Source organism: Dysidea avara, chromosome 2 (assembly GCF_963678975.1).
Source record: "Dysidea avara chromosome 2, odDysAvar1.4, whole genome shotgun sequence".
In the NCBI taxonomy this organism is placed as follows: Eukaryota; Metazoa; Porifera; class Demospongiae; order Dictyoceratida; family Dysideidae; genus Dysidea; species Dysidea avara.
Genome location: NC_089273.1, coordinates 46,277,027 through 46,296,427, shown reverse-complemented (window position 1 = coordinate 46,296,427; position 19,401 = coordinate 46,277,027). Strand labels below are relative to the sequence as shown.

Sequence of the window (19,401 nt, the reverse complement as noted above, 5' to 3'; positions counted from 1 at the left end):
GTAATCTTCCACCTACACTACTTTGTGTACTTAGTTATGGTAATTTTATTTCTTCATTGTCTTCATAATCAGTAGAAAATCGTTTCCAATGCAACATCCTGATATCGATTTGTGTTTTCAGTTTGCCTCCAGTAGTTAGTTAGCTTATCAAACTAGCTGCACGACACAGCAATCTTGCACTGTATAGGAGGGCTGTAAATCTCATGGTTACTTCTGGTTTCAATGCAATTATGTGGATACAAAGACTTAACTGTTACAAGGTTTTCGAGATTCAGTGTCCCTTGTATTGAGTATCGGCCACAAATAAGTGCAAATAGCTTGAATGTTATTAATTTTATCATGATTTGTGTAAAAAAAATTTGATAATTTATTTTGAAAATTAATATGTTTTGTGTGATTTGTGCTAAGCAAGCTTTATTATACACTATAGTAGACTGCTCGTTGTTGCAGTGAGTATCAGCCACGTTCTTAGTTATATGTGTCTTAGTTGAAAGACAATAGCTACAGTATAATTGACTCAAGCCTATCAATGTTCATGGCACTTCACAACATTACAGTTTTACAAACTAGGTTCATTGGCTTTTTGTTAAACTTACCCATAATACTTTTCACTGTTCTACATGTGTAAATGTGACCACATTTTGGAAAATCAGCCTTAATGTCAAATTTTACAACAGGATTAAAATAAGGCATTACAAATTTCTACTAAGCTTTGTAGTGATTAGATCAGTAGTCAGTACTCTAAATTACAAGAATGTTTGTAAAATAATGTACTAGGTGGTGACACATATACAGTATATGTAAGTGTAGATTTCTATGCATTTTAAATTTAACATTAAGACTGATTTTCCAAAGTCAGGTCACAAATTTCATCATGAAATTCCCAATCTATTAATAGTACTTATTTTTATTATGGAGTCATTGTGGTCATGATAGTAGCAAGCATTTTCCACTGCAACATTCTGTTATTAAAATGCATGGACTCTGTGTTTTACCTCCTGTAATTAATTAGCTATAATAAACAAACCAACTGCACTACAAATATTTTAGTAAATACACCAATAATCTTGTGATGAAGAGGAAGGGTATAATCCAGTGATTATTTCATTGATCTGATAAATACAAGGATTCGGCTTTGAATTTCTATTGCCAAAAGCTACTCTTGTTTTTCTTGTATACTTTACTACAGTAGTTACAGTCTTCAGCCTGATATTTTGTTTTCCTGAAGGATACAATTGTAGCAAGTGTTCATAATATAAAAAGAGAGGAGAGTGTCCTACTGTAGTATAGCTTGTACAGAGGTGTATCACGAAGTTATGATGCAATACCTATGGTCAGGTCTCTACTTATCATTAAGTATCAATGAACATTGTAGTTCTGGCTTCAATAAGCAGTCCACTGATGACATTGTCAACAGTCCTTAGCTGACATGATATCCTATAGAAATCAAAGTTGTACTGATTTACTTCATGATACGCATTTGTACAGACTATACTGAAGTACTGTAAGACACTATCCTCTCTTTGTATATTATGAACTCTTGATTGTAATGATAATACAGATTCACTATAAAGTTTACATTAGCAGTACTACAGAACACTACCGCTTCAATCAGTTTATTGGTTTATTCTTCACATATAGTTAATCAGTTTGTGTTCATACTAATGGATCTAGTTGCATTACAAAGAACAGTATTATTTGTATACTTATAGATGCTTCACAGTATCTCATAGTTTAAAAACAGAATAATTTTTAGCAAGCTTCATACTTTTTATTAAACTCATTCACTTCATGATCATTTTGATTGACAGTCAATATGATTAATTTTGTGATATACCTGATATTTCCCTTGTAGTGTAATGTCTCACCTACACTACTTACTGTACTTTTATTACAGTGATTTTTCTTCATTATCTCTCCATAATCAGTAGCAAACCTTTTCCACCACAACATTGATCTATATGGGCTCTGTGTTTTGTGTTTGCCTCCAACAATTAGCTAATCAAATTAGCTGCACAACACAAAATTTTTGTGATGTATAGGAGGGCTGCAATCTAGTGATTACTTCATTGTTTGATAATTACAATGACCTGGCTCTAAATGACCAGTGCCAAATTTCCACGCTTTGTTATTTGAATAAAGAAAGCTTAGTACTTAAATTGCTTCAGCCTTCAGCATGACACTTTCTTTACTTGAAAAATGTAATTGTATGGAGACAATGGCTTAAATATTGTGGTTTTGCAATTTCTTTTAAACCACAAAAGGTTTGAGCCATGATGATTAGCCTACACACAGACCACTTTTTGAGCCATTGTATTAGCAGTTTATCTAGTAGGCATGACAAAAATTTGGTATTTTATAGGCGAATAATCTTCCGCAATGAAAATTTATCATAATTGGCACATGAATTTATCTCAATACGTCCTAATGCAAATTTCTTTGCAACCAAATTGTGCATTAGCGCATTATACTGTTTTGTTTAGTGTGTAAAAATAAGAACATATTAAGCTCCTGGAAAAATGAAGAAAGACAAACAACTAACTTTGAGGGCTTGTATTTCACTATTGATATGAAGCTATTTTGCAAATCTTTGGTATACTATGTAAGGTGCCAAAGATGGTCAGCAGCTATAAATGAGTATAATAAAAAGTTATGTACTTTTGAGAAGGGACCATGAAGCTATGCGTGCATGAAAAACACTTTCTTTTCTTCTTGTCAATATATCCAAGGTCTGACATGCTATGCTGGCTTTCTTGACTGCATGACACACTACCGTATGTCTTAATTATCTCTGTTAATTTTAATAGATATTGTATCCTGCAAATGATTGGCTAGTTGCATTTTGTATTAAATAAACAGTAGTGATAGCATGTTAGATATGACCATGCAAAGAGTGATAATGGGGAGTGCCTCTGAGGCCAAGATACTAGTGCATGTCACTTGTTGCAGCCTTACAGCTTGATCTAGAAGGTTAGGTTACCATAATAACTTGTTGCCAAAAAAGTATGAATAAACGTAATTATATATTGACAACTCAGTCTTTAACTGTAATGAGGCTGGCTTGCTAGTGATTGCTTAGATAATGGCATCATGAGTAATTGTGTGTATTGGCATTACTGATTGAAAATCTTTCCTTTAAACTAGTGGATATTTATAACTTTTACAGTGTCTCTAAACAGCTATATGTATTTTCTGTAGAACTACAACTATGCAAAGGATGACACATTACTAAAAATTTTCCCACTAACAAAAGTTAGACCCTTTTTGTGGTGAATTTTGGAAGTGTCTAAGTTACTTAGACCCTTTTCATGTTTACTTAGACCCTTTCATGTTTAGTTAGACCCTTTTCATGTTTATTACGCGCACCCGGACTGGTAGCGTTGGCAGCGCATCGCCACCTGAAAATTAATTTTAAACCCGTAACTGTTGTTACGGGTGGAGTAATGGCTTGTTTCTACTAATGAACGCTACATTTCTCTGTCACAAGCAGCTGTCAACAATGTTAAGGTACAACAACTACATAAAGGGTCTAAATAACTTAGACTTCAGACCACAGGGGTCTAAGTAATTTAGTAACCCTCAGGCCCTGTAGTAGCGCCTTCGCTTCGCTCAGGCGCCACGACACAGGGCCATCGGTTACTAAATTACTTAGACCCCTGTGGTCTGAAGTCTAACTATTACTTAATATTAAACACTAATACTCAGAGCAAGTGATGTTACTGCTAGGATAGGCAAGACATGCAGTGCTAGGATTCTTCAGTGGTAAAACAACCCCAACAGAATGATGTAATAATACCTGAGGCAGAGGTGAGGTGACATTAATTCATTCCAGAGGGGTGTTGTCCACTGAAAAATCCGAGCAATGCATGTCTTAATTATTTAGACAATGGCACCTGTAACTGGAAGATAAGTAACCCACCAAGTATGCAATTTGTTTTTTTAAGTTTGTGGCTAGGTGTCGTACCCATTAAGACACCTGTGCACATATCTCTTACCAAAATGAAACCCTTCATATCTTGTAAATATTTAATTATTCTCTGAACGTCGTTGCGTATTAGTGAAGACGTTTACTGAAACTTTAGTACTTTATTTAAATGAAACTAGCTTTTAGCAAGACCAGGGTCTCAGTCACTAAGAAAAAGAGAATCAAAAATGCATCCACATGCTACAGTAGCACTGTGGACTGCAATGAGACAAAATGATAGTGACTAGTGGAGCTCAAACAATGCACCTATTAGCTGGCTTTACCTGTGCTTATTTACAACAGGAGTGAATTTATATATATATATATATACATATATAGTAATCGTTTATTTTCATACATTGCATGACTGTGGCATGTTTTAACATTTGAAAACTTAAAACATAATAATTATATATGGGTGCTCACCTTCCTTAAATGTTGATGCGTGATTGCCAATAACATTGTTTATCCAACAAAATTAAAAGAAAAATTGACCTATAATTGTTTTCTCATTGGTTGTGATAATATATCATATTTCATAGAGATCAGACAATTCAGTAATAGAACTAAATCACATGCTTAAAGATCTACAGTATATCTCTAATCTGAACAAGTTTTCCATAACAGTGTAGCTATTTTCCTAGCTAGTTGCAATAAAAATGTTTCAGTTTTTGGAAACTTACTAGTTTTTATTTGTCAGTGTTTATATAAAACTACTGCAGTAATGGATTTGGACTCTTTATGGTGGGCCTTAATTAATTTTTCATTGTCACTGTGATGTTCTTAATATCTCAATGTGAATCACAGGATAGCAGCAGATGTACAGCTCATTGCAATGCAACACAATAACTACTTGTTACAAAGACAGTCTGTATGCACAGTCACAGGCGGGTGCGCACACGTGTGTGTGTGTGTGTGTGTGTGTGTGTGTGTGTGTGTGTGTGTCTGTGTGTGTCTGTGTGTGTCTGTGTGTGTGTGTGTGTGTGTGTGTGTGTGTGTGTGTGTGTGTGTGTGTGTGTGTGTGTGTGTGTGCGTGTTACATCACTACAATGTGAGAAACTGCCATTGGGTTGCAAGTTGGATTACATGTTTGTTCATGCACTTTAACAACTAATTACGTGTAGAAAGAAAGATTAAATGGTTAAGCCAGACTTTTAATGTTAATTGCCACTGTTCAATTAATTTTTATGTACCTATATAGCACTATGTTGCCTGTAAAACTACACAGTCAAGTAGTTACATATTTGTCTGAGATCTATCATTGTACCCAATGTATTTGTGAGGTTCACACACCCACCTAGCTACCATTTGCTAAGATTTAACAAAGTATAGTAAGAAAATGTATTATAATCATAATTATTGCAGTTGTTCAGTGTGTATCTAGATAGTATCATATAATATATAATCACATAGTATTGTAGATCGTGAACATTTGGGTTTTCCTGTCCAACAATATCATTCAAAACCAGTCTCACGTTTCTTCACACCAGCTTGGCAGGATCAGTTAAGCAGAACGAAGCCAAAATGCCTTCAGAGTTACCCCCAAGTTGCTATGAAATCTCAAAATTTCTGTTTAGTAACTGACTGTTGCCTTTAGAAAAGCATAACTGACATACAGGTATTGCTATAAGCTTGATTTCTTCACTATTCGATGTCGCTTCGACTTTTTCATGAACCCCAGAAACTACAGTGTATACATCATTGACTTACCTTTGTCTTCCTTTGTGTCCCATCTCTGTTTTCCACAACTACATAGGTGTTGATTTGTGACAACGTATGATTGCTCCAGTGCTGCTTTGTAACAATTGTCTGTAATTTCCATAGTTAGTAGATTGATTGCAGAGGAGCTTGTCATGCTGGTTTTTTGTTTGTTTGTTTGTTTGTTTGTAATACTGTAAAATGGGAAGTTAAAGTATGCATAACTGAAGATGAAGTGGAATAGCCACTTTGTAAAGGATTCATTGATTGTACGTGTAGTTAAAGCCTAAAAAAGCTGTTTACAAGTATGTACAATGGCTATAATAATAAGACAGTAATTAAAAACTTGAACAAATCCTATACAGTCCTCACAGTCTGGACAGTGTATCATGCTTGAGAATCATTCTGACAATATATTTCCACACAGTAACAGACAAGCATTGTAGCAATTACCTCCTAGCTAACTTTCAAGACAAAGCATTTTAACATTTGTACTCTCAGCGATTGTAAACAGAGTGGATAAAGCAAAAGATGACCAAACAAAACATGACTCACAAACTAGGAGAATGAATTCACCTCCATGAGTGTTGACAGTTGAAAAATAGTGATTGTCCATAGCTCCCTGGTAGTAGCAGAAACAGAAAAGGAAGCAGCTGCAGCAGCAAATCTTTTCAGTAATTGGGCATGCATTTAGTGGCAATTTTCATACTGATTGGATTGATCACAGAGATGTTTCTCATACTGTTCTTCATTTGAGATATGCATATGTGCTTAGCCATTTATGTGTGTCTGGTCTGTGCTATATTTCCTTTGGTGTAGTATGCTAAGGTTCACCAGACATGAATCGTGTTATATACCTAAAAATTCAAGTGCACCAAAAGAAATTTTATAGTTGAGTAGGGATTATAGAAGTAAAACAATGATATGAGGCCATCTACAACAGTAGCTAGGTATACTTAGTCTAGTGGAAATCTAATCACTACTTCAGTTTTGGCTACACTGAATATTGACAGGCTGTAATGTGACTGGGCCTGCAAAAATAGGGCATGTGGGCACATAAAATTTGCCTACTTTTCAAACTTTTATCACCCATAACTTTTTGTGTCATCCTACCTTTAGCTTTGAAATTTTATGCAGATATTGAGCAATTCATTGGCATTATAATACAAGTTACAGATTGCAAATGTTTTATTGCAGTACTGAGATGTGCCCTGGTGTGTGACAGGATGTAGTTTGTGCCCACAAACCCTACTTTTGCAGGCCTGGTCACAGGCAGTATGTTTAAAGTAACAATTAAATGTGCAATAAGATATCTGAAGGTGTAGATGACTTCTTTTGCTTCATTACTTTATTCCTAGTAAAACGTAAAATTTTATTGTCATTATTTGTACAGTAGTAGCTATTATAATCACAGGCATACTGTAGAGAAAATCTATAGTTGTTCATTTTAACAGTTTATAATTTAGGCTTTATGTCTGTCCAATAAGAATTATGCTGTCCACAGTGCTAGCATTGTGTGCAACGTAATTTGATCCAAGTACACTATAACACATGTCATTGACATTATTATATGTATACACAGAATCCATACAATATGTCAGGCATGTTGATCACATTATTGATATGTGATCAAATAGAATCATTACAAATGAAGTACTGTGTCCCAATTGTTTATTTTGATAGGTACAGATATTTACTGTACTTCAGTGACATCATTATTACATTAGCCTTTTGTGGTAAATTTTGAAGATACCTAGCTAGACACTTGTCATGTTGTTTTGGTCTCTGCGAAGAGATTTAGATTGTGGTTAAACTTGGGTTCATATTTCTGGTATATACTTTCAGAGTGCTCAATCCTAATATTTGAGAGGTTGGTATATTTAATATTACAAGTAACGGTGAGATGTAGAGAAAGTCTGTAATCCAGTGATTAGCTACTTCATTGACCCAAGGATCCAACTCTAAATACCCAGTACCAAATTATTATTCTCAGACACGAAACTGTACTACCCATTGTAGCTTCAGTCTTTTCCTGACACTTTGTCTCCCTGAAAAATATTATTGTGTAGAGACAGTGGCTTCACTGTTACAAGGTATTATTAAACATACCTTATTCAACACTATAACCCCTTGGGGTCGATTAGTTTATGGATCAAGTTGCATAACAAACAAAGAATTGTGTTGATTGTTACAAGAAACTTTTAATATTTCATGATGCTTCACATCATTATAGTTTTAAAATAGGTTCTTTGGCTAGTTAAATTGACCTATTTTGATTGACTATCACTTTTCTACATAATGCATGTGTTAATTTTTATAGTAAAATTTCCCACCTAAGTGCTCACTTTAGAGTCACACTTGTCATAATCAGTAGCCAAAGTTTCCACTACAACAACCTGATGTTAAACTACATACATGGGCTCTGTATTTTGTGTTTTACCTCCAGTATATAATTAGCTAACCAACTGCACAACAGACATTTTATTAAATGTATCAGTAATCTTTTGATGAAGAGGAATGTGATTATGTCATTGCTCTGATAAATACAAGGACACAGCTTTAAGTTTGCAGTGCCAAATTGCTACTCTTACTTTCCTTGTAAAAGAAACTAACTTTACTACAATGCATGGTTTCAGTCTTCAGCCTGATATTATTTTTGTCTCCTTGAAGGGTGCAATTGTATTGAAAATACAATTGTAATGTTTACATTAACAGGACTTCACTACACTACCACGCTTGTGCAGCCGTGGTACAACTAGTATATACATATTCATTTTCCACTACATCATCATGAAGGCTCTGTGATTTGCCTCCAGCAATTATTGTTACAGTATACACATACCAGTAATCTTGTGATGAAAAGGAAGGCTGTAATCCCATGATTACTCCATCAACCTGACAAATGCAGACATCCAGCTTTTACATTGCTACTCTTGGAATGCTTTCCCTGTACAGTGTATAAGAAATTTACTCTTCTACAGTAGTCTCACTCTTCAGCCTGATTTTTTGTTTTCTTGAAGGATAAAATTGCAGTGAGAATACAGTTTCACTATTGTAAAGTTCACATTAACAGGACTTCGATCAATTTATTGGTAATTTAGTTAATCAGGTGGTGTACATGGTGCTGGATTAGGTTCCATTACAAAGGACAGTGTTATCTGTATATTTGGGGGTGCTACATGGTGTCTCATAGTTTTAAAACAAATTAATTTATAACTAGGTTCACAGAACGTGAACTTCGCACTTTTCATTAAACTCATCACATCACTATGATTGTCAATCACTATGATGTGTAACATGTCTGCTATTTCTCCTTGTAGTGTAATTTCCCATCTACACTACTTACTGTACTTTTGTTATGGAGATTTTTCTTCATTATCTTCATAATCAGTAGCAAATTAAACCCTTTTTACCACTACATCCTAATAATTATTGATTTGTATTGAGCTTTTGCTTTGTGTTTGCCTCCAGTAAATTGACTAGCTGTGCAACATATAAATCATGTAATATATAGTAGAGCTGTATTCTAGTGGTTACTTCATTGCCTGATCATTGCCTGATCATTGTAATGCAATTGTGTGGAGACAATGGCTTCACTGTTGCAAGGTTTTTGAGATTCAGGATCCATTGTATAGAGTACTAGGAAATTCAGCATGAAAGAGTGAATGTTTTGTACTGTAATTTGTTTCATTTGTGCAAACAAGTTTAAAATATATATATTTTGTGTATATAAAATTATTTTTGTGTGATTTGTGCTAAGCAAATTTTATTTCACAGTATTTGAGTAGGCTGCTCATTAGTGCAGTGATTGTCAGCCACGTTCGTAGCTTTATGTGTCTTAGTTTAAAGCTAATAGCTACAGCACTAAAGGCGGTAAGCCAAAGAGCTAATGATTGGAAATTTAGCTAGTAGCTTTAAGATGTACAGTTTAATAAATCATCACATAATATTTGCACGCCAAAGTTATTAGCAGATTACTATATATGCCACTGTTCAATTCAAGAAGTTTAAATATAGTAGCAACTAAAATGATTATCAATCTATTAATTAATAGAATTGTGACATCAAGTTCTATGTATGACATATGTACATACCTATCTTCAAGCATGACCCATTACTATGCACAAAATCTGATTAACCAATTGTGGCTTTCTAAAATTACCAAATACATATGTGACCGGATTTGACAAAACCAGGTTTCCACACACATCCAAATTTGTGACTTTAAAGGACCATAACTCAGTATAGGAGTAAGCTATCACTTTCAAAGTTTGACCTTTTATTATTTAATGCAGTGAAAGACTTTTGTGAAAATTGTAGGTCAATAGCCTACTGAGAGGTCACGTTACAAGCGGTTACAGTTGAAGAAATGGATGTGTGTGGAAGCCTGGTTTTGTCAAATCCGGTCACATATGGCTTCTGGTATGCATATGGTTTCTCATAGTATAAAAAGCTTCTACATCAATTCAAACATCAGTTGTCTTTATATTGTGGTATTCATTGCTGTTATGATTACAGAACGGATTGTTGTCATTTTTATACTTTCTGGGGTCTTTGCAAAAGCTGAAGAAATTTCCAATGAAACCTCCTCTCAAAATGTAACTTCTAGTTCAGGGACAGCGGTTGATCAGGTAATTAAACCTTGTTGTGTGATTGGTGATCGTCCTTTTCACTCACTGGCTAGAGCAGTGCATAGTCTTGCTAACAATACCATAATCAAAATAAATGAATCAAATGTTTTACTGAATACAAATATCAGTCTAGAAAAGTTGGAGAATATATCAGTTATCGGACAGAGAACTCCTACTGTGAACTGTAATGGAATTGGAGCCATCAGCTTTCTTTCTTGCAACAAAGTGACAATCAAGGGTATTAATTGGGATAATTGTGGCTCCAGCAATGAATCATCTTATTCAGGGATCAGTTTTTACAAATCATCCAACCTCACCATTCAAAATTGCTCTTTTAGCTCCTCAGCAGGACAAGCTGTATTATTATCAGAAGTATCAGGAGATGTACACATCAACAATTCTGTGTTTACACATAACAATCAGTATAGCGGCCATGGAGCAGCAGTGAAGTATATACTCAGAACTACAGATTATAAAGCAAGATTGATGATTGACGGGTGTAGTTTTTCTTACAATGGAGCTGCTAAAAGTATTCTCTACATTGCTGGATCAGAAAATAGGCACTATTCATACTTGCAAAATTCAATGTTTATCAGCAATGAAGGAGTACCAATTTACCTTTTATATAATAAATTACACGTTAAAGGTAATATGTTATTCAAGCAAAACAAAGCAATAATTGGAGCAGGAATTTTTAGCCATAGCTCAGTTATTGTATTTCAAAACAAATCTAACGTCACCTTTTTAAAAAATTCTGCGTTCAGTTATGGTGGAGCAGTCTTTCTTAATTATTCCAGAATATCTTTTGTAGCAAACTCAACCATAAATTTTACAAACAATACGGCAAGATTGTCTGGTGGTGCACTATTCTCTGTGAACAAGTCTGTTTTGTTACTCAATGGAAATGCAGTGGTTACATTTCAAAATAATAAGGCTGAATTTGGGGGAGCTTTATACTGTGAACACTGCAACGTGTTATTTGCTGGCAACTCAACAGTGACATATAATATTAACACAGCTGAACACGGAGGAGCCATATACTCTCATAGTTATTCTAATGTATCATTTGATGAAAACACAACAGTGATGTATAAAGACAATAAAGCTAGCAATTTTGGAGGAGCCATTTATTTTTATGATAAATGCAGAAGTACATTCAGTGGAAATGCAACAGTCACATTCAGAGCCAACACAGCATCAAATGGAGGAGCACTTTACTCCAGATTGTATTCTAGTGTACTATTTGATGGAAACTCTACAGTGACATACAATGGTAATGAAGCCACCAAACAAGGACCAGCCATTCACTCACAAGACTACAATAGTATTAAATTTCAAGGCAACTCAGCAGTGGAATTTGTTTACAATGGTGCTGTGAATGGTGGAGCAGTATTTTCTATATTCTATTCCATTGTATTATTTGATGGGAGCACAACGGTTACTTATGAAGGTAATGAAGCCAGTCTATTGGGAGGAGCTGTTGATATTTACGTGAACAGTAGTGTCACATTCGATGGAGACTCAAAGGTGACTTTTATACAGAATAAAGCCAAACTCGGAGGAGCAGTATACTCTGAAATTTATTGTAAGGTAACATTTAGTGGAAACACAACAGTTGCATTTCAAGGTAATAAAGCTAGTGATTATGGTGGGGCTATTACTTCTTATAGGAACTCCAGCATCACATTTGATGGACGCTCAAAAGTAAAATTTAGTGACAATGAAGCTAGCTATGGAGGAGCAGTGGCCCTTTACATTCGTTCAGAAATATCATTAGACGAAAACACAGCAGTGACATTTAGCAATAATGGAGCTGAACTTGGAGGGGCAGTGTTCTCTGCAACCTATTCACGTATATCATTTGATGGTAGCACAACAGTGACGTATGAAAGTAACAATGCTAATATATATGGAGGAGCCATTAATTCAAATAATAACTGCAGTATCACATTTGATGGGAACTCTAAAGTAATATTTTCTGACAATAGAGCTGAATCTGGAGGAGCTGTTTACTTGTCAATTTATTCAAATATATCATTTCATGGAAACACTTCAGTGACATACAAAGATAATGAAGCAAGTAAACTTGGAGGAGCTGTTTTTTCTTACGAGAGCTGTAACATTAGTAATGATGGAAACTCAAAAGTGACATTTATTAACAATATAGCAAACAATGGAGCAGCACTATATATTCAAATTTATTCACAATTATTATTTAGTGGAAATTCAGCAGTTACATTTAAAGGTAATGATGCTATTGGAAATGGAGGAGCTATTGATTCCAATAATATGTGCCGCATTATTTTTGATAAAGACTCTAAAGTTAAATTTACTGAAAATGTAGCTACATTTGGAGGAGCTGTGTTTTCTAGTACTTACTCAGAAATATTATTTGATGGTGTCACAATTGTGACATTTAGTAACAATACAGCTACAACATCTGGTGGTGCTTTGTCTTCCAAAGAATATTCACATATATTATTTCAAAGAAATATAAAAATATATTTCATGAAGAACAAAGCAAAATATGGTGGAGCTATTAATATTCAGCAAGCAAATGTGGTATTCTCGATTGGCTCGTTTGCAAGGTTCAACTACAATTCAGCTACTAAGAATGGTGGAGCGATATATCTTGGTAATAACTTTACTATGGCATTTGAAAAAGAATCTGATGTAATATTTCATCAAAATAATGCTACTCACATTGGTGGAGCAATTTATGGTGAATTGAAGCAAACTAACCAGAGCAAACTCTTATCTAACAGCAAAAATGTCAGTTTTAGCAATAATATTGCTCTTTTAGGTGATGATGTCTATCTACACATAGAACCATCGTGTGATGAAATATGTTATAATGGCAGTGTAGTGGGATTAAAAGTGGCACACAATTATCCTTCCCTTCATCTAGTTTTATATGACCCAGCCGTTTGTATTGACAGTACCAATACACTGAAAAATTGTGATACATACTTTATCAATAATATAATGTTAGCTCAGAACATAAAAGTCAATGCCTGTGTACTAAGCCTGTACAATAAAAAAGCTAAAGGAGTGGACTTTGTGGTAACTGGTGAAAGCCAACATCACAAACTTGATGGTACAAGATTTGTTCCAATAGCATGTGATCTGTTTGAAGGCATTAGTATAATAGGTCAGAAGATTTCTGATAAAACTAATTTCTCAATGACCATCACATCATATAGTGACAGTGAGATAGAAATTTCTGTTAGACTAATAGTAGAACTATCACCATGTCACCATGGTTTCCACTATCATGATAATGATAATACTACCAAAAAGTGTGTATGCTATGATGACAGTGACATTGTGTCTTGTTCTGGTAGCACATCAAATATCAAAAGAGGTTACTGGTTTGGTGTTGTCGATGGTAAAACAACAGTGGCAATTTGCCCTAACAATTACTGTAATTTTACTTGTTGTGAAACAACCAATGGATTTTACCAACTCTCTCCAGTGAGGTTTGATCAATGTAATTCACACAGATCTGGTACTGCTTGTGGTAGTTGTGAAGAAGGCTATACTCTCTCATTTGATTCTGCAAGATGTGTGAGTTTTGACAAGTGTACAACTGCACAGACAGTACTGATAATCATTTTGTCGATGGTCTATTGGATAGTCTTGGTTATAGTAGTGTTTGTAGTGACATATTATCATCTTGGTATATGTTATTTCTATGTTATTACATACTATTACAGTATGTTGGATATTTTACTGGATCAAAATTTGTATGTATCACAAGGACTGTTTACTGTTGTTAGCATTATGTCTAGTGCAGCTAAAGTGACTCCACAATTTCTAGGACAACTTTGTTTGGTAAAGAATATGAGTGGAATTGATCAACAAGTTATCCATTATGTACATCCACTAGCTGTCACTATCATTGTAGGAATAATCTGCCTGTTAGCAAGGATGTCATGCAGGTTCTCAGCATTTATTAGTCGGGTGATTATCCGTGTTATTTGCTTTCTTCTACTGCTAACACACACTTCTGTGGCAACAACTTCATTACTGTTATTAAGATCACTGACATTTCAAAATGTGAATAAGGTTTATACTTACCTATCACCTGACATAGAGTATTTTCATGGTCGTCATTTACCATATACTATCATAGCAATATTGTGTACACTAGTGATTGTGATAGGTCTACCACTTCTGCTTTTACTTGAGCCTTTCCTTAATGGCAAGGTCGACTTTACAAGAATAAAGCCACTGCTTGATCAGTTTCAAGGATGTTACAAAGACAAGTATCGTCCATTTGCATCTTATTACATAATTTGTCGGCTTTTGATAATATCAATAACCATCATCAATTCCTCCAACAATAATGCTACCCAAATATTGTTACACATTACAACCATATTAGTAGCTTTGATTCATATAACAATAAAACCGTATGAAAGCAAACTTCTTAACATTTTGGATGGAGTAGTTTTAACAGCAATGATATTTGTTTCATTCACATTCTTTATTGACAGTTTAGGCACTGGAGTGCAAACATCAGTTATTATTTTTTTGGTTGTAGTACCCCTTGTAGCATTTGTTGCAATGGAACTGGTGCTATATAAAGAGGACATCAAGAAGATATTAACACACTTCAAGCCCAAACCTGCTACTACCGATTGCAATGACAACAATGTACCCCCCATGAACGATATTGGTCTTGTAATAGATGATAATATGAGGAAGAATGCTACCATCGTTGACATGTGAGTATTCAACTGTTATGAATATACAGTGCACTACTTTTACATGCGTTTGGGTAATAATAATAATTATTGAGACTAGATCTGCAAAAAAGGACATACTTTTTCAATGGCATTTCCCTTGACCTGACTTGTAAGTAAAGCAATTTGGTCCTACCATATCACTATTGCTTGGTATAATTTGAAGACATAATTATTACCTTGTGTTACACTGTGCAGAGTCTATATAACCACCATGATTAACAGTGAGCAACTGAGTTTGTAGTAGCGTATCTAACTAAAAAACATGACAGCTGTAAGGGGTATTAAACATATTAAACATAATTGCGTATTTCGGACTGGCCTGCATCAAAAATGCCAGCATAATAAAAAGTATAATAGGCTGGAGTGCTATGCCAGCATAACACTAGCATATTAGATGGATATTTCACCAACTATGGAGCTAAAACAGATTGACACTCTCTAATAGAGCAGTCAGTGGAATTTGCAAAAGAGCACTCAAACGCATTGTAATACATAGCTTCTTAGATCGATAGAACAGTCACTTTGTAGTGAGATACTCCTATAGCCAAATCAATGAATAAAATGTTCCAAGATAATTGTAAGAAATGTTGTTGATCTAGGAGCATAATACAAACATAATTGGAATACCGAAAACATAATAGGTGAACATTTTGGGAAATTCCTGAAAGCATTTTGCATGAAATATTGAGCATATTTACCTTTAGTTTGGGCTATAAGACAGACTTTGTCAGACTTGGTAGCATATATACGTATGCTTGAGCCTATACATAAACAGGCTGTAGGACCAGGTGTCCTATAGTCCTTCAGCACTTTTGCTGTAAAGCCTTAATAAATAAAAATAAAATAAGCATGCCTATAGATTTATGAACTCCAGATATTAACTGTACCTGGTTTTATAAGTTTCTGTGTTGGGTAATTATAGATCTGGTTACAATTAGTGTAGGGCAGTTAGTCACGATGCTATTTATTGAGCATTATGCCCTTGAGCATTGAAGTACACTACACTCTAACATAATTATTTTCTAAACTTCAGTAGAAACGGTATCTATTACATATTCCTGAAATTATTGTGACATAGTTGCACATTCTTGCAAAAGAATCATACAACTGTTTAAAAAGCCATACATAATATAATTCAGTCATTACAAGTTATGTACATTTCCATTATTAATCAATGACTCATTTTAATTTTCTATCCATCTAGCAGAAGGAGAGACTCTAATGATGCAATTGAGATTCATAATACAATGATTCACTATCGTGAACCCATTATGGAGATAATGAATGATGAAGACTGATCATGGACTAAATACACTAAACTTAATATTCCATAATTCAGTTACATTTATTTAGTACAAATTTTAGCATATAAAATAATCCCACTGCATAATCTCAATACTTTTTTTATGTCTAAGTGTAATAGCTAAAGCTTTGATTTTTCGTGATTTCATTTATTAGCTAACTTGCAACAAGTGCACAAATTGTAGTGTTTCACAAGCTGTAATTTCATAATTTTGACTAAAAGGTTTGCTTTGGTTTAATGTTGTGGTCTTGTTCCTTTTCTTTGTAAATATCATCAATTTTGAATATGCATGCATTTTGTGAAATTGAGTTTGATGTTGTGTTCTTTTATTTTTACTTGATAGAATCATAGGACCATTCATCTTATTTTTCAACAGTCGCCTTGAACCATGTAGCTAATTATTCAGGAGTATGACTGATTTAGGTAGGGCAATAAAAAATTGATCCCCTTTAGATTAGCTTGTAACTCAGGAGACAGAGCCTACCAATGGTCTATTTTTAAATAATGGGTTTGGTAGAGAGCAAATTCCAGGATAAATAATATATATCATACAGTATGATAGTACTGTATAGTAGGGGTTGGTAAGAAATCATATGGTTTCATGGATTTTCGCACCTTAAAAACGGCCTTGCAATAAGATTTACCCAAAAAAAACACTTGGAATGCATTAATACTGTGTTAATGATGCTGTACCTTGGTTAAACGAAGCGAAAAGTCAAATGTTTTGATGTACAGTGAGTTTTTAAAATTTCAAAATTCACCTGGTTTCATCTGCCAACCTGCCTGCTGTAAGACCCAGTAGCGCTAGGCGTCAGCTCCAGAAATTTCAGACAGCCAATTAAAGTAATGATGGTGGATTCATGAATCTGTTGTTCCGATTATGCATTTGTCAATTTAATGCCCCACCCCCCAAGTGTAGGATTGTGTCGATTATGCCGGCATAATTTTTGGCATAATAGCTAGGGGATGAAAAGCATAAAGCATAATGCTGGCATAATCAGGAGCATAATGGGCAAATTTCCGCCACCATGATTTCATTTGATTGATTTGATTTATATAAGTTAACCTCCAAACAATCGACTACAGCTGTTATTCCTTGCTCGGAGGGACACATCACAATACATAGATAATATACACAAAACTAAACAAAGCTAAGTATAACCGATACAAAAACAACCAAGGTAAACAACTTACAACACACACACACACGCAAAAAAAAAAAACATGCATATAATTACAATCATATTAATGTTATCAAAGGAGTGAGTCACAGTGCCGCTTAAGGACATCCACATACTCATAAAATAAGTATAACTTCTGCTTTAACAGTCATCACAAAGTCAAGAGCTAACCTGTTTTGAATGGTGAAACAATTCCTGACAACAAATAGTAAAATGCACTACAGTCTTCTTTCACTTGACGAAACGAGTCAGTGCTTTTCAATATGGGTTTGAGTTTTATAAGACACCTATAAATTTTGATTTTTGATTTTGTAATTATTAAGTAGTTCATGTTCCTTTTGTATTTGTTTGTGTGTAATTGTACATGTGAATGTATGTTCTGTGTTGGGGATCACCTTGTACAGGCAGTATTGCCTTTCGTGTTACCCATCTTTGGAAAAATTGATAATAATAATAATAATAATTTAACAAGTTTTATCAAGGTACCATAATATTACACGTGTAGCATATAAGGGGGAGGGAGGGAGGGAGGGGAGGGGTGGATGGGGGCGCCCACGCACAAGAACACGTAAAAGTAAAATACCGTATAGCTGGTAATTTTCGAAAGGTTTTTATTTTCGGATATTTCGAAGAGGCCCTTCTTTTCGAAAATAAATTCCCACGTCCAGTTGCTCTTCGAAAATAAATTCCCACAAGTGAATGCAACGATCCGATTTGTTTGTGGATTTCTCGAGTTTTAGCTTTTATTTTTATTTATTTATACTGAGCAGTCAGCCCTGCTGGTATGCTCAGGAAAAAAAAACAACAAAAAAAAACAGTTCTAACTTAACATACAGTAAACCAATTGTTCAACTAATTACAAGCTAGTACTAGTGTGGTAATATAATTGTAAAAGTGATGTGAACGAATCTGGATCAGATGTTTCAATGATGTTAACAGGCAAGGTGTTCCATTCTTTAACAGTTCTTGAGAAGTAGCTGCTCTGATATGATCTGGTGGATGATGATGGAATTATGAGATGCAATGGATGGTATGATCTAGTTTCTCTCGTTGATGGTAAGTAATATGATGGTATGCAGATGGCAAGCTGGTGATGGAGTGCCTTGTGCAGGACTTGTAATCTAGATATCTTGCGACGAGTCTCAAGAGATGGCAGGGATAATTCATTTAACATTGCTGAAACTGAGCTAAATCTACTATAGTCATTATAAATCCATCTGGCTGCACGACGTTGTACCTTCTCTAATTGCTGAATTTGTGAATTGTAGTATGGATCCCACACAGCTGATGCATATTCCATTTGTGGCCTCACCATTGTGATGTATGCAGATTTCTTAACTCTTTGTGAGCAACTACTAAGATTACGTTTCAAAAAGTTGAGGGTTTTTGTCGCCTTTGCTGCTATGGTAGATATGTGTGAAGACCAGGATAATGACTTGTTAATTAAGATGCCCAGATAAGAGTGTTGCTCAGATGTTTCTAATATATGGCCGTTCAGTATGTAATTATGTGTGATGGGTGAAGTATTCCTTGTGCATTGCACTACAGCACATTTGATGACATTAAAGTTCAGTTGCCAGGTGTTAGCCCATTCAAATAACTTGTTCAGATCTTGTTGGAGCTGGATGGTGTCTTCTCTGCTATTGATTATTCTGTAAAGTAAACAGTCATCTGCGAACATCCGAAGAGGAGAATCAATATCATTTGCTATGTCGTTTATATACAGTAAAAACATCAGGGGACCCAGGACAGTTCCTTGAGGGACTCCTGACAAAACAGGTACAGGGTTTGAGGTTTCACCATCCAAAACTACACATTGTGAACGTCTAGTGAGCCAGGATTCAATCCATGCTAGAGTACTGTTGCTAATTCC

At 34.8% G+C, this 19,401-nt stretch overlaps 1 protein-coding gene across 1 annotated transcript; it reads left to right on the top strand.

Moving 5' to 3' along the window:
* Positions 1 to 13,777: 13,777 nt before the first annotated feature.
* Positions 13,778 to 16,631, top strand: LOC136245903 (uncharacterized). The gene is made up of 2 exons (XM_066037361.1): positions 13,778 to 15,023; positions 16,249 to 16,631. The coding sequence occupies exons 1-2, from the start codon at positions 13,915 to 13,917 to the stop codon at positions 16,340 to 16,342; spliced, it is 1,203 nt and encodes a 400-aa protein (XP_065893433.1). The 5' UTR covers positions 13,778 to 13,914; the 3' UTR covers positions 16,343 to 16,631.
* Positions 16,632 to 19,401: the final 2,770 nt, after the last annotated feature.

Excerpts from the sequence above, each read along its gene's own strand:
- LOC136245903 (XM_066037361.1), top strand. The coding sequence starts at position 13,915 with ATGGTCTATTGGATAGTCTTGGTTATAGTAGTGTTTGTAGTGACATAT. Across the intron at positions 15,024-16,248 it reads AATGCTACCATCGTTGACAT|CAGAAGGAGAGACTCTAATG; the intron begins GTGAGTATTCAA and ends CTATCCATCTAG.